The sequence below is a fragment of the Mobula hypostoma genome, chromosome 5, assembly GCF_963921235.1.
Source record: "Mobula hypostoma chromosome 5, sMobHyp1.1, whole genome shotgun sequence".
NCBI lineage: Eukaryota > Metazoa > Chordata > Chondrichthyes > Myliobatiformes > Myliobatidae > Mobula > Mobula hypostoma.
This window is the reverse complement of record NC_086101.1, coordinates 24,162,486-24,177,633: the sequence shown is the minus strand read 5'-3', so window position 1 is coordinate 24,177,633 and position 15,148 is coordinate 24,162,486. Positions and strand designations below refer to the sequence as shown.

Sequence of the window (15,148 nt, the reverse complement as noted above, 5' to 3'; positions counted from 1 at the left end):
TTAGGCCACACTTGGAGTACTGTGTCCAGTTCTGGTCACCTCACTATAGGAAGGATGTGGAAGGTTTGGAAAGGGTACAGAGGAGATTTACCAGGATGCTGCTTGGTTTAGAGAGTATGCATTATGATGAGAGATTAAGAGAGCTAGGGCTTTACTCTTTGGAGAGAAGGAGAATAAAAGGAGACATGATAGAGGTGTACAAGATTATAAGAGGAATAGATAGAGTGGATAGCCAGCGCCTCTTCCCCAGTTCACCACTGCTCAATACAAGAGGACAAGGTTTTAAGGTAAGGGGTGGGAAGTTCAAGGGGGATATTAGAGGAAGGTTTTTTACTCAGAGAGTGGTTGGTGCGTGGAATGCACTGCCCAAGTCAGTGGTGGAGGCAGATACACTAGTGAAGTTTAAGAAACGACTGGACAGGTATATGAAGGAATTTAAGGAGGGGGCTTATATGGGAGGCAGGGTTTGAGGGTCGGCACAACATTGTGGGTCGAAGGGCCTGTACTGTGCTGTACTATACTATGTTCTATGTTCTATAACAAATCACCTCTCTCTCTCCTCAGTTCTACTCAACTCAATATCACGAACTGAACTGACTTCGGTTACATACCATCGTAAAACTGTATTAGATAAGATTAGATTACATTATGGCGACACTCAGTCCTCGTTTTATGGTCATTTAGAAATGCATGCATTAAAAAATGATACAATGTTCCTCCAGTGTGATATCACAGAAACACAAGACAGACCAAGACAAAAACTGACAAAAACCACATAATTATAACATATAGTTACAACAGTGCAAAGCAATACCGTAACTTGATAACAGCTGACCATAGGCACGGTAAAAAAAAGTCTCAAAGTCCCGATAGCCCCAACATCTCACGCAGATGGTAGAAGGGAGACAACTCTCCCTGCCATGAGATTCCAGCGCTGCAAACTTGCCAATGAAGCATCCTGGAAGCACCCAACGACAGTCCGATTCTGAGTCCGTCCAAAAACTTCGAGCCTCTGACCAGCCCTGTGACACCCAGCACCGAGCACCATCTCTGCCGAGTGCTTCGACCCTGGCCCCCGCCGCCAAGCAACAGGCAAAGCTGAGGATTCGGGGCCTTCCCCTCTGGAGATTTCGAATCACACAGTAGCAGCGGCAGCGAAACAGGCATTTCAGAAGTTTCACCAGATGTTCCTCCGTGCTCTCATGTCTGCCTCCATCAAATCAGAATTGTGCACGGCATCCTATTTGACAGATTACAGATATAATTCACCAGAGAGGCCGCATGCCGCATCGTGCCGCCATCTTCTCCTCCCGGCAGTATCAATTACCACTTAAGTTTGAAGAAGTTTGGGTTTTGTATTTACACACATATATATGCATAAACTCTGCTAACCTGTTTGATTTATCTGGTTTTATGTTACTTTTTACGTAGTTACTAATAAAATAGGGTTAGTTAACAGCAAAACCAGACTCCAGGTGTGTTCCATTTCTGCTGGTTCTTTTAACCCGTTATGAGTTATGTAACAAGTCACATCCTCAAAAAATTCAATCAGGCTCGTAAGGCACGACCTGCCTTTGACAAGGCCATGCTGACTATTCCTAATCATATTATGCCTCTCCAAATGTTCATAAATCCTGCCTCTCTGGATCTTTTCCATCAACTTACCAACCACTGAAGTAAGACTCACTGGTCTATAATTTCCTGGGCTACCTTTACTCCCTTTCTTGAATAAGGGAATAACATCCGCAACCCTCCAATCCTCCGGAACCTCTCCCTTCCCCATTGATAATACAAAGATCATCGCCAGAGGCTCAGCAATCTCCTCCCTCACCTCCCACATTAGACTGGGTACATCTTGTCTGGTCCCAGAGACTTATCCAACTTGATGCTTTCTAAAAGCTCCAGCACTTCCTATTTCTTAATGTCTATATGCTCAAGCTTTTCAGTCTGCTGTGTCATCCCTACAATCGCCAAGATCCTTTCCCGTAGTGAATAATGAAGCAAAGTATTCATTATGTACTTCAGCTATCTCCTCTGGTTCCATACACACTTTTCCACTGTCACACTTGATTGGTCCTATTATCTCACATCTTATCCTCTTGCTCATCACATAGTTGTAGAGTGCCTTGGGGTTTTCTTTAATCCCGCTCACCAAGGCCTTCTCATGGCTCCTTCTGGCTCTCCTAATTTCGTTCTTAAGCTTCTTCCTGCTAGCCTTATAATCTCCTAGATCTCTATCATTATCTAGTTTTTTGAACCTTTCGTAAGCTTTTCTTTTCTTCTTGACTAGATTTTCAACAGCCTTTATACACCACAGTTCCTGTAGCCTACCATCCTTTTCTTATCTTAATGGAACGTACTGATGCAGAACCCCACACAAATATCCCCTGAATATTTGCCACTTTTCTGCCGTATATTTCCCTGAGAACATCTGTTCCCAATTTATTCTTCCAAGTTCCTGCCTGATAGCTTCATATTTCCACTTACTCACATTAATCATTTCCCTAACTGGTCTGTTCCTATCCCTCTCCAATACTATAGTAAAGAGAACAATTGTGATCACTATCTCCAAAATGCTCTCCCACTAAGAGACCTGACACCTGACCAGGTTCATTTCCCAATATCAGATCAAGTCCAGCTTCTCCTCTTGCAGGCTTATCTACATATTGTACCTTCCAGAACACACCTAACAAACTCCGTGCCATCTAATTCCCTTACCATAGGGAGATGCCAATCAATATTTGAGAAATTAAAACCTCCCACCATGACAACCCTGTTATTATTACGCCTTTCCAGAATCTGTCTCCCCATCTGCTCCTCGATGTCCCTGTTACTATTGGGTGGTCTATAAAGAACACCCATTACAGTTATTGACCCCTTCCTGTTTCTAACTTCCACTCACAGAGACTCAGTAGACAATCCCTTCATGACTTCCTCCATTTCTGCAGCTGTGGCACTATGTCTGATCAGTAGTGCCATGTCCCCACCTCTTTTGCCTCCCTCCCTGTCCTTTCTGAAACATCTAAAGCCTGGCACTCTAAGTAACTTCCTGTAGTCTGTTTTCAGGACCTCCTCCCTTTTCCTACCTATGTCGTTGGTACCAATATATACTACGACCTCTTGTTGTTCACCTTCCCACTTCAGGATATTGTGGACGCGATCAGAAACATCTCGGACCCTGGCACCTGGGAGGCAAACTACCATCTGTGTTTCTTTCCTACATCCACAGAATCGCCTGTCTGACCTCTAACTATAGAGTCCCCTATCACTACTGCCATCCTCTTCGTTTCCCTACCCTTTTGAGCCACAGGGCCAAACTCTGTGCCAGAGGCGAGGTCACTTTTGCTTCCCCCAGTAGGTCATCCCCCCAACAGTACTCAAACAGGAGTACTTATTGTTAAGGGGGTGTCCGCCATGGTGGTACTCTTTAGTATCTGACTCCTGCCTTTCCCTCTCCTGACTGTTACTCACTTATCTGTCTCCCGAGGCCCCGGTGTGACTACCTGCCTATTGCCCCTCTCTATCACCTCCTCGCTCTCCCTGCCCAGGCGAAGGGCATCGAGCTGCATCTCCAGTTCCCTGACCCGATCCCGAAGGAGCTGCAGCTCGATGCACCTGGCGCAGACGTCGCTGTCCGGAAGGCTGGGAGTCTCCCAGACTTCCCAAATCTGACACCCAGTACAGAACACTGGCCTCACAGACATACTTCCTGTTTCTATTCCTCACAGGTATCTTACCTCGCCTCAACCGGATATCGCCAAAGCCCGAATGAGCCAAAGCCCTACCACTCTGCCTCAGTCCTATGTCATATGGACCATGGATGCTGTCTGGCCTGCTGTGTTCCTCCAGCATTTTGTGCGTGTAGCTTAGATTCCCCAGCATCGGCAGATGTTCTCTTACTTGTTCCCAGTTATATAAGACCTTGTTTAGACCACATTTGGAGTGCTGTGTTCACTTCTGGTTACCTCTCTACAGGAAGGATGTGGATACTATAGGGAGAGTTCAGAGGAGATTTACAAGGATGTTGCCTGGATTGGAAGGTGTACCTTATGAGAGTAGGTTGAGATTACTTGGCCTTTCTTCCTTGGAACGACGGAGGATGACAGGTGACCTGATAGAAGTGGCATTGATCATGTGGGTAGCCAGAAATTTGTACCCAGGGCTGAAATGGCTAACGCAAGGGAGCATAGTTTTAAGGTCCTTGGAAGTAAGTACAGCAGCGATGTCAGGGGTAAGTTTTTCACACAGAGAGTAGTGAGTGCGTGGAATGCACTACTAGCAATGATGGTGCAGGCAGATTCAAAGCGTCTTTTAAGAGACTCTATTTGGAGAAATATTGGGCTATGCAGTAGGGAAATTCTAGGCAGTTTCTCGAGTAGGTTACATGGTCGGCACAACATTGTGGGCTGAAGGGCCTGTAATGTGCTGTCGGTTTTTATGTTCTATGTTCTAATTCAGAATCATCAGCAAACTAAGATATGCTGCTGTACTCAGTCCCCTCTTCAAACTCGTTAATTTATATTGTGAATTGTGTGGGCCCAGAACTGATCCCTGTGGCATGTTTCTCTCCACTGATTGCCAACTAGAGTAGGAGGCATTTATCCCAAATCTCTACCTTGGTGAAACAGTCCATGATCTACGCTAATATGTCAATCAAATCTCCATGCAATCTTCTCTAATGGAGAAGTCTTTTATGTGGCACCTTACGGAATGCTTTCTGAAAATCCAAGTTTACAACATCCACCTGTTACCTTCTATATGCTCATTATGTCCTCAATAAAATTCCAGTAAGTGTGTCAAACAGGACCTTCCCTTCATGAATCTATGCTGTGTCAACCTGATGGAGCCACTTCTATCGACATATCTCAATTTTTCTTCCCTAAAAATGGTTTCAAGCATTTTCATGATGACAGACATTAAGCTAAATGGCCTATAGTTACCTGCCTTTTGCCTACATCAATTTTTTTTTAAAACAGCTGCATGACATTCACTGTCTTTCAATCCTCCAGGACCTGCTCAGAGTCCAGAGAATTTTAATAAATTATTACAAGTGTCTGCTCTAACTTCTGTCATTGCTTTCAGTAGTCTGGGACCTGAAAGCCAGGATCAGGGAGGCTAAAGACAGGTACAGGAGGAAGCTTGAGTGGAAACTCCAGCAGTACAACATGAGAGAGGTCTGGAGGGGGATGAGGACCATCACTGGGTTTCGGCAAACTAGCAACAGAGGAGCTGGAGGCAGTGAGGACAGGGCCAACGAACTTAACCTGTTCTTTAACAGATTTGACATTGTGACCCCTGCCCATCCCCCGCATGAGCCATCTGTTGTTGGCCCCCAACCAACACATATTCCACTCTCCCCTCCTACCCCTCCTCACAGTCCCCCACCCTGCTCTGATGACTATACCCCACCCCCACACAAAACCACCTTGGTGGGCTTCATGGATGAACAGGTGAGAAGACAGCTGAAACGTCTCAACCCAAGCAAGGCTGCAGGACCGGATGGTGTCAGTACCAGGGTGCTCCAAGCCTGTGCTCCTCAGCTATGTGGAGTACTTCGCCATGTATTCAACCTGAGCCTGAGGCTCCGGAGGGTTCCTGTACTGTGGAAGACGTCCTGCCTCGTCCCTGTGCCGAAGACGCCACGCCCCAGCGGCCTCAATGACTACAGACTGGTGGCATTGACCTCCCACATCATGAAGACCCTGGAGAGACTTGTTCTGGAGCTGCTCCGGCCAATGGTCAGGCTACACTTAGATCCCCTCCAGTTCGCCTACCAGCCCCGACTAGGAGTTGAGGATACCATCGTCTACCTGCTGAACCGTGTCTACGCCCACTTGGACAAGCCAGCGAGCACCGTGAGGGTCATGATTTTTGACTTCTACAGTGCGTTCAACACCATCCACCCTGCTCTGCTGGTATCATGGATTCTTGATTACCTGACTGGCAGACCACAGTACGTGTGCTTGCAACACTGTGTGTCCGACAGAGTGATCAGCAGCACTGGGGCTCCACAGGGAACTGTCTTGTCTCCCTTTCTCTTCACCATTTACACCTCGGACTTCAACTACTGCACAGAGTCTTGTCATCTTCAGAAGTTTTCGGATGACTCTGCCATAGTTGGATGCATCAGCAAGGGAGATGAGATTGAGTACAGGGCTATGGTAGGAAACTTTGTCACATGGTGTGAGCAGAATTATCTGCAGCTTAATGTGAAAAAGTCTAAGGAGCTGGTGGTAGACCTGAGGAGAGCTAAGGTACCGGTGACCCCTGTTTCCATCCAGGGGGTCAGTGTGGACATGGTGGAGGATTACAAATACCTGGGGATATGAATTGACAATAAACTGGACTGGTCTAAGAACACTGAGGCTGTCTTCAAGAAGGGTCAGAGCCGTCTCTATTTCCTGAGGAGACTGAGGTCCTTTAACATCTGCCGGACGATGCTGAGGATGTTCTATGAGTTTGTGGTAGCCAGTGCTATCATGTTTGCTGTTGTGTGCTGGGGCAGCAGGCTGAGGGTAGCAGACACCAACAGAATCAACAAACACATTCATAAGGCCAGTGATGTTGTGGGGATGGAACTGGACTCTCTCACGGTGGTGTCTGAAAAGAGGATGCTGTCTAAGTTGCATGCCATCTTGGACAATGTCTCCCATCCACTACATAATGTACTGGGTGGGCACAGGAGTACATTCAGCCAGAGACTCATTCCTCCGAGATGCAACACAGAGCATCATAGGAAGTCATTCCTGCCTGTGGCCATCAAACTTTACAACTCCTTCCTTGGAGGGTCAGACACCCTGAGCCAATAGGCTGGTCCTGGATTTATTTCATAATTTACTGGCATAATGTACATATTACTATTTAACTATTTATGATTCTATTACTATTTATTACTTATGGTGCAACTGTAACGAAAACCAATTTCTCCCGGGATCAATAAAGTATGACTATGACTATGGATGCATCAGGACCTGGGGACTTCTAAACCTTTCGGCCTATCAGTTTGCTCATCACTACCTTTAAGTGACAGTGATTGCACTGAGGTCCTCACATCCCTTCATATCCATAACATGTCCCTTTGGCAAGTTAGATGCATACTTCACTGTGAAGATGAACACAAAGACAATCGCAGATAGAGCATGCAAACTCCACAAAGAGAGAAAAGAGTGGTGGGCAAGTGGGGACTGGGTGGACTGAACCTCTACCAGCTGCATCACTGTGCCACCTTAAACCAAATCCCAATGCCCTTCGTCCTAGTATGTGTTAACTCTGGAGTATTCAGTACTGGTGCAACAGAGAAGCTGGGATTGTTGTTCTTGGAGCAGGGGAGAGGAGATATGAATCAGAACACTGGTTAGGCTGCACTTGCAGTTCCGGTCACCCCATTACAGGAAGGCTGTAGAGGCTGTGAAGAGCATTTACCAGGATGTTCCCTGAATTAGAAGGCATGTGCTATAAAGCGAGTTTGAGCATCTTGGGTTGTTTGATCTGGAACGTCAGAGGCTGATAGAAGCTTATAAAGTTTTAACATAGAAACATAGAAAATAGGTGCAGGAGTAGGCCATTCGGCCCTTCGAGCCTGCACCGCCATTTATTATGATCATGGCTGATCATCCAACTCAGAACCCCGCCCCAGCCTTCCCTCCATACCCCCTGACCCCTGTAGCCACAAGGGCCATATCTAACTCCCTCTTAAACATAGCCAATGAACTGGCCTCAACAGTTTGCTGTGGCAGAGAATTCCACAGATTCACCACTCTCTGTGTGAAGAAGTTTGTCCTAATCTCGGTCCTAAAAGGCTTCCCCTCTATCCTCAAACTGTGACCCCTCGTTCTGGACTTCCCCAACATCGGAAACAATCTTCCTGCATCTAGCCTGTCCAATCCCTTTAGGATCTTATACGTTTCAATCAGATCCCCCCTCAATCTTCTAAATTCCAACGAGTACAAGCCCAGTTCATCCAGTCTTTCTTCATATGAAAGTCCTGCCATCCCAGGAATCAATCTGGTGAACCTTCTTTGTACTCCCTCTATGGCAAAGATGTCTTTCCTCAGATTAGGGGACCAAAACTGCACACAATACTCCAGGTGTGGTCTCACCAAGGCCTTGTACAACTGCAGTAGTACCTCTCTGCTCCTGTACTCGAATCCTCTCGCTATAAATCCCAGCATACCATTCGCCTTTTTCACCGCCTGCTGTACCTGCATGCCCACTTTCAATGACTGGTGTATAATGACACCCAGGTCTCGTTGCACCTCCCCTTTTCCTAATCGGCCACCATTCAGATAATAATCTGTTTTCCTATTTTTGCCACCAAAGTGGATAACTTCACATTTATCCACATTAAATTGCATCTGCCATGAGTTTGCCCACTCACCCAACCTATCCAAGTCACCCTGCATCCTCTTAGCATCCTCCTCACTGCTAACACTGCTGCCTAGCTTCGTGTCATCCGCAAACTTGGAGATGCTGCATTTAATTCCCTCATCCAAGTCATTAATATATATTGTAAACAACTGGGGTCCCAGCACTGAGCCTTGCGGTACCCCACTAGTCACCGCCTGCCATTCTGAAAAGGTCCCGTTTATTCCCACTCTTTGTTTCCTGTCTGCTAGCCAATTCTCCACCCACACCAATACCTTACCCCCAATACCGTGTGCTTTAAGTTTGCACCTGTAATCTCCTGTGTGGGACCTTGTCAAAAGCCTTTTGAAAATCCAAATATACCACATCCACTGGTTCTCCCCTATCCACTCTACTAGTTACATCCTCAAAAAATTCTATGAGATTCGTCAGACATGATTTTCCTTTCACAAATCCATGCTGACTTTGTCCGATCATTTCTCCGCTTTCCAAATGTGCTGTTATCACATCCTTGATAACTGACTCCAGCAGTTTCCCCACCACCGACGTTAGCCTAACCGGTCTATAATTCCCCAGTTTCTCTCTCCCTCCTTTTTTAAAAATTGGGGTTACATTAGCCACCCTCCAATCCTCAGGAACTAGTCCAGAATCTAACGAGTTTTGAAAAATTATCACTAATGCATCCACTATTTCTTGGGCTACTTCCTTAAGCACTCTAGGATGCAGACCATCTGGCCCTGGGGATTTATCTTCCTTCAATCCCTTCAATTTACCTAACACCACTTCCCTACTAACATGTATTTCACTCAGTTCCTCCATCTCACTGGACCCTCTGTCCCTTACTATTTCTGGAAGATTATTTATGTCCTCCTTAGTGAAGACAGAACCAAAGTAATTATTCAATTGGTCTGCCATGTCCTTGCTCCCCATAATCAATTCACCTGTTTCTGTCTGCAGGGGACCTACATTTGTCTTTACCAGTCTTTTCCTTCTTACATATCTATAAAAGCTTTTACAGTCCGTTTTTATGTTCTCTGCCAGTTTTCTCTCATAATCTTTTTTCCCCTTCCTAATTAAGCCCTTTGTCCTCCTCTGCTGAACTCTGAATTTCTCCCAGTCCTCAGGTGAGCCACTTTCTCTGGCTAATTTGTATGCTACTTCTTTGGAATTGATACTATCCCTAATTTCTCTTGACAGCCACGGGTGCACTACCTTCCTTGATTTATTCTTTTGCCAAACTGGGATGAACAATTGTTGTAGTTCATCCATGCAACCTATAAATACTTGCCATTGCATATCCACCGTCAATCCTTTAAGTGTCATTTGCCAGTCTATCTTAGCTAATTCACGTCTCATACCTTCAAAGTTCCCCTTCTTCAAGTTCAGAACCTTTGTTTCTGAATTAACTATGTCACTCTCCATATTAATGAAGAATTCCACCATATTATGGTCACTCTTACCCAAGGGGCCTCTCACGACAAGATCGCTAATTAACCCTTCCTCATTGCTCAAAACCCAGTCTAGAATAGCCTGCTGTCTTTTGAGAGACATAGATCAGGTAGACAGTCAGAGTCTTTTTCTCAGATTGAAAATGTCAAACATTAGACAGCATGCATTTAAGGTGAGAGGGAGAAAGTGTAAATGAGATGTTTGTGGCAAGTTTTTGTTGAATGCCTGGAACAGACCATAGGTGTTATACTCAAAAAAATTTTGTTAGCAGTGTATGGGAGGCTGCTAGATAGACACATGAATATGCAGAAAATGGGGAGTTATTGATCATAAACAGACAGAAGAGGATGCATTAAATCTGGCATTGGGTTCCTGTGCTGTACTATTCTACAAAATCTTTGAAGGAGCAACTATAAAAGGACTGTGCTCAGAGCGAGACAAAGCATGAACAAAAGGACAGCCAAAAAAATGCAGGTTTTGGAATGTTTGGCTCCAAAAATGAGAAGAGCTGTAGAGAGGCAAAGTTTTTTTTAAATGTTATGAGTCATTAAGATCAGAAATGGGAGCACCTGCTAGTACAGTGGAACCAGATGGTATCATCACCCACAAAAAGGAATTTGATACCTAGTTGGAAAGGGAAAAAGAAGAACTAGGCTGTAGGACCAAAGTGGAAGAAGAAGTTATAATTGAATAGTGCTTTGAAAGAGGCAGAGCTTTACAGTGAACTAAGTAGACTTCTTCTATGAGCCATGATATAATGAACTAAAGAGGAAGGTTGAGTCAAAACCATTGTTGTTTTCACTTTCTATAGCTTGGACAGCAAGTGGCCCAGCCCTGCTGAAGAAATGCTGTCATTTAAGTTTCTGCTTTTTGTACACTCACTTCACTGCAGTTCCTAGGTTCTGAGCTAGCTCAAAAGGTCAATGTGGGATCCATAGTGGGATGAGAGGTGATTGACTAAATGGACACTGAGTACTCCATTCCCTGTTTGATCTATGCACTGTGTTCTAACTAAAGGACTTGAGATTCTCAATGTTGCTTTGAATGTTGCTTCTCCATTTCGAGTGGTAAAGGGTCATTGATAGGTCAGGGAATGGCACTGAGCAGGAGAAAAGAAGATTAGCCATGATTGAATTGTGGAGCAGACTCGATTGGATCAAACAGCTTAATTCTGCTCCTATGTCTTATGCTTATGGTCTTATAATGAGGATGTGTGGAGAACATGTCACAATAACAGATGATATTAAGGCAAAAGGCTATCTGCCCTTCAAGCCTGTTGCACTATTTTTCAGGAGCCTGGATGATCTACAGTCTCCCACTGCCATTTCCTTTCACTCTCCACATATTCTTTCAATTTCCTAATTTATCGATCCTGATTTTTAATGCTCACAATAACTGAGTCTCCACACAGCACTCCGACATAGAGAATCTCAAAGGCTCATTCCCCTCTGAGTGAAGAACTGTTCCAGTAACTTTGCCTCCACTGGTGGGAGAGCCATGGACAAAAGGACCCAGCTACAAAATAAAGAACTGGTCATTTCAAATGTAGGTAGATGGAAATTTCTTCACTCTGAGAGTGATGAACCTCTGGAATTCTTCACCCCTGTAGTGGTGGAGGTCATATCATAAAATATATTTTGTGCAGATAAATAGTTACTGTAAACATTGAAGAGCTGAGGGTCATGGGGAACTCACACAGGAGTTAATGGCAGCATTGATCAGCCACAATCATATTGAATGGTGGAGCAGGTCTGAGGGGCCAAGTGGCTTATTCCAACTGTTTTTGTCACATGTTATAGTGTGTTTATTCACTTGGGTGGATGTTTCTGCCAACTGCATTCAAGGCCCCATTCACCTTGCACTAAATAACCCTAATTCGCTATTTTAAGAGTCAGCAACCAACTATTAAGAACTTATGAAGAATCTTCCAAAAGTTTCACTCCAATAACCTTACTTCTATCTCAAGATCATTTTCAGGGACCCCCACCATCCAGGCCATACTGCCTTCTCAATGTTGCCATCACAAAGGAGGTTCAAAAGCCCAAGTTTCCACAGCACCAGGTTCAGGAACAGTTATTACCCTTCAACCAACAGGCTTCTGAACCAGTGTGGATAAATTCACTCTCCTCAGCACTGAACTGATTCCACAACCAATGGACCCTCGTTCAAGGATTTTAGAACTCATGTTCTCAGTCTTGTTTCTTTGTGTATCTATCTATCTGTCACTCATTCTTTCTATCTACCTATGTATTTATGTCTATTTTATGTATTTTATTGTTATTTGCATATTTTGTATTTTCAATTTTTTTTCTTTTGCACTATGTTTTTTGTCCTTCTCTGTTTTAGAATTTCACTGACTCCATTGTTCCACTCTGAATGCCCACAAGAAAATAAATCTCAATGTTGTATAGTCATAGTAATAGTCATACTTTATCAATCCCGGGGGAAACTGGTTTTCGTTACAGTTGCACCATAAATAATAAATAGTAATAGAACCATAAATAGTTAAATAGTAATATGTAAATTATGCCAGTAAATTATGAAATAAATCCAGGACCAGCCTATCGGCTCAGGGTGTCTGACCCTCCAAGGGAGGAGTTGTAAAGCTGATGGCCACAGACAGGAATGACTTCCTATGACGCTCTGTGCTGCATCTCGGTGGAATGAGTCTCTGGCTGAATGTACTCCTGTGCCCACCCAGTACATTATGTAGTGGATGGGAGACATTGACCAAGATGGCATGCAACTTAGACAGCATCCTCTTTTCAGACACCACCGTGAGAGAGTCCAGTTCCATCCCCGCAACATCACTGGCCTTATGACTGATGACGACATATGATAATATATGGTGACATATATGTATTTTGTTAATAAAATTACTTTGAACTTTGAAGTTCACAAGTGGGTTTACTCTGTGTGGTGCAATTCATTCTGAGTTTTGTAAAGCACTGTAGATGCATCTTTCACCACACAGATTTCAATCACTCATGAGGAAGGTTTGCCACTTCTAACTTCTTGGAAAAGTTAGGAATTTGTAATAAATAACGGCTCTTCCACTGATGTCCACAGTCTGTTCCTGAATGAAGAAGGAAGTATACAGCTGTGATGCAGATTTAGCTGAGTAATAGAACAGGCTGAAAGACATACTTCTGCCCCTGAGATGAATTCTCCCCTGCATGTCAGATAGCTTTCCCGACTTTCCCTGAAATCTTTTAACCACCACTGAGTTACTACATATTTTGTTCCTGCTTTCTCACTTGAGTCTCATAGATTGTCTTCTCTCTCTTCTGCACAGAACAAGGATCAGAATTTGCACGTTGACCTCATGTACTCCCTTCTGCAGCTTCCTTTGCCTGACAGCCCAACAACACAGGGACCTGAGACATGCATTATTTACTCTGCTCCGCGAAAAGTATGGTGAGAGTGAAATGCCTGAGATAGCTGTGGTTAACAGAACTATATCTGCTCCCTACACCCGCAGGAAAAGATGAACGATCAGGGAGATATATTGGAAGGGGAGAAATTTGACAATCAGGCCTTCTCAAAGGAGGTGGTGAATAAAGCCAACACCCGGCTGGTCAGGCAGCACCTGTGGAGGGATAAACTTAAGTACCTGATCTTGAGAACGGTCACATATTTGCAGCACTTTGATTTTATAAGCTATGAAAACCTGAGGATCTTGTGAAATGGATCCTGTGACAGGAACACTGTCCTTGTTGGGGAATTGTGTAGCATGTGGAATGACTTGAATGATCAGCAATCGCTCTAAACCAGAACGACCTGCAATGCAACAGTGAGCAACCAGGAAAGCTGAAGAGGCCTCTTTGGTAAGCTTCAGGAAACGTAGCTCTGGTGTAAGTCCATAGATGCTACCTGACCTGCTGAGTTCCTTCTGCATTTCGTTTGGTTTGCTGGTTCCTGATGCAAGAGACAGATAAAAAAGTGTAATGTTTTCCTATGTATAAGCTTATTTTGAAGTGTTTATCATGTGCATTAGTTTTGCTGTCATTCTCATAATAATAGTGTTTTAAAAGTTGTTCATTTTTTATTGGAGACTGCTGCACGTGACAATAAACTAACCTGAATACTATTTGCGCTAGCTCTGTATTATGAACACAAGAGATACTGGAAATGCAATGTAACACACACAAAATTCTGGAGGACCTCAGCAGGTCTAGTGGAGTCCATGGAGAGGAAGAAATGTTTCATCAGACCCCTCATCAGGTCCTGATGAAGAGCATCAGACAAAAAAAATTGACGATTTATTTCTGTCCATTTGCGCTGCCTAGCCCTCTGAGTTGTTCCAGCACTTTGTGTGCATATACTTCTATTAATATGTTGTTAGCTCAACTAAAAGCATGGTGTGAAGGTCAGTAAATGGAATGTTCACTGTGTCAGAACAAAATTATGTTTAAAATGTGAGGTCAAGCTCATGTTAATCATTATGGGCATGCTTGTGTATAACTGCCATGAAAATTAGCTTTAAGTAGCAGCACATTACAAACTTGGCAAACATAGATTAAATAAACTTAAATGAACAAACTAAATGAATATACACTGTGGTGTTGGATGGAGACAGTCAGGCTGGAACAGACTGAATACATTTACTATTTTGAGAATCTGCTGACAAATGTATAGGGAAGGAAACAGGGCAGGACATGGCCTAACAGAGATAGGAACAGAAGGAAAAGCTGACACATCCTCTGAAGCAAGTGCTATCTGTGACTGAATTCTAGATAAATAGCTGAGGGTGCAACTTAAAAAGTAGCTCAGCCTTGCAAGAAAGGAAATGAGAGAAATAAGGAACTTCGAAAGAAGAAGTAGACCTCATGATGACTTGCGCATCGAACGTACTTCCAAAAGAGCAGGGATAAAGTTATCAGTTTGACAGCAGGAATGTAAGCAAAGTGAGTTCAAGATATGGGGTGAAAGAGAGAAGAGACAGAAAGAGTGGAAGAGATAGCGAGAGAAAGGAGAGAGATACAGGAAGGAGTGTTTGAGAAAGAGGGGAAGAGATAAAAGGGGGGAGAGGGGGAGAGAGAGAGAGAGAGAGAGATGATCTTCAGCACACCATAAGACCATAAGACAAAGGAGCAGAAGTCGGCCATTTGGCCCATCGAGTCTGCTCCACCATTTTATCATGAGCTGATCCATTCTCCCATTTAGTCCCACTCCCCCGCCTTCTCACCATAACCTTTGATGCCCTGGCTACTCAGATACCTATCAATCTCTGCCTTAAATACACCCAATGACTTGGCCTCCACTGCCACCCATGGCAACAAATTCGACAGATTCACCACCCTCTGGCTAAAACAATTTCTTCAGATCTCTGTTC

At 44.1% G+C, this 15,148-nt stretch overlaps 1 protein-coding gene across 5 annotated transcripts in view; it reads left to right on the top strand.

Moving 5' to 3' along the window:
- LOC134346691 (uncharacterized) overlaps nucleotides 1-14,178 on the top strand; it is a 40,344-nt gene extending 26,166 nt beyond the window's left edge. For all 5 annotated transcript variants that reach the window (XM_063048217.1, XM_063048216.1, XM_063048215.1 and 2 more), the window contains one exon: nucleotides 13,109-14,178. In XM_063048217.1, the coding sequence (XP_062904287.1) occupies nucleotides 13,109-13,234 (126 nt within the window). In that variant the 3' untranslated portion in view covers nucleotides 13,235-14,178. The remainder of the gene's footprint in view (nucleotides 1-13,108) is intronic.
- Nucleotides 14,179-15,148: the final 970 nt, after the last annotated feature.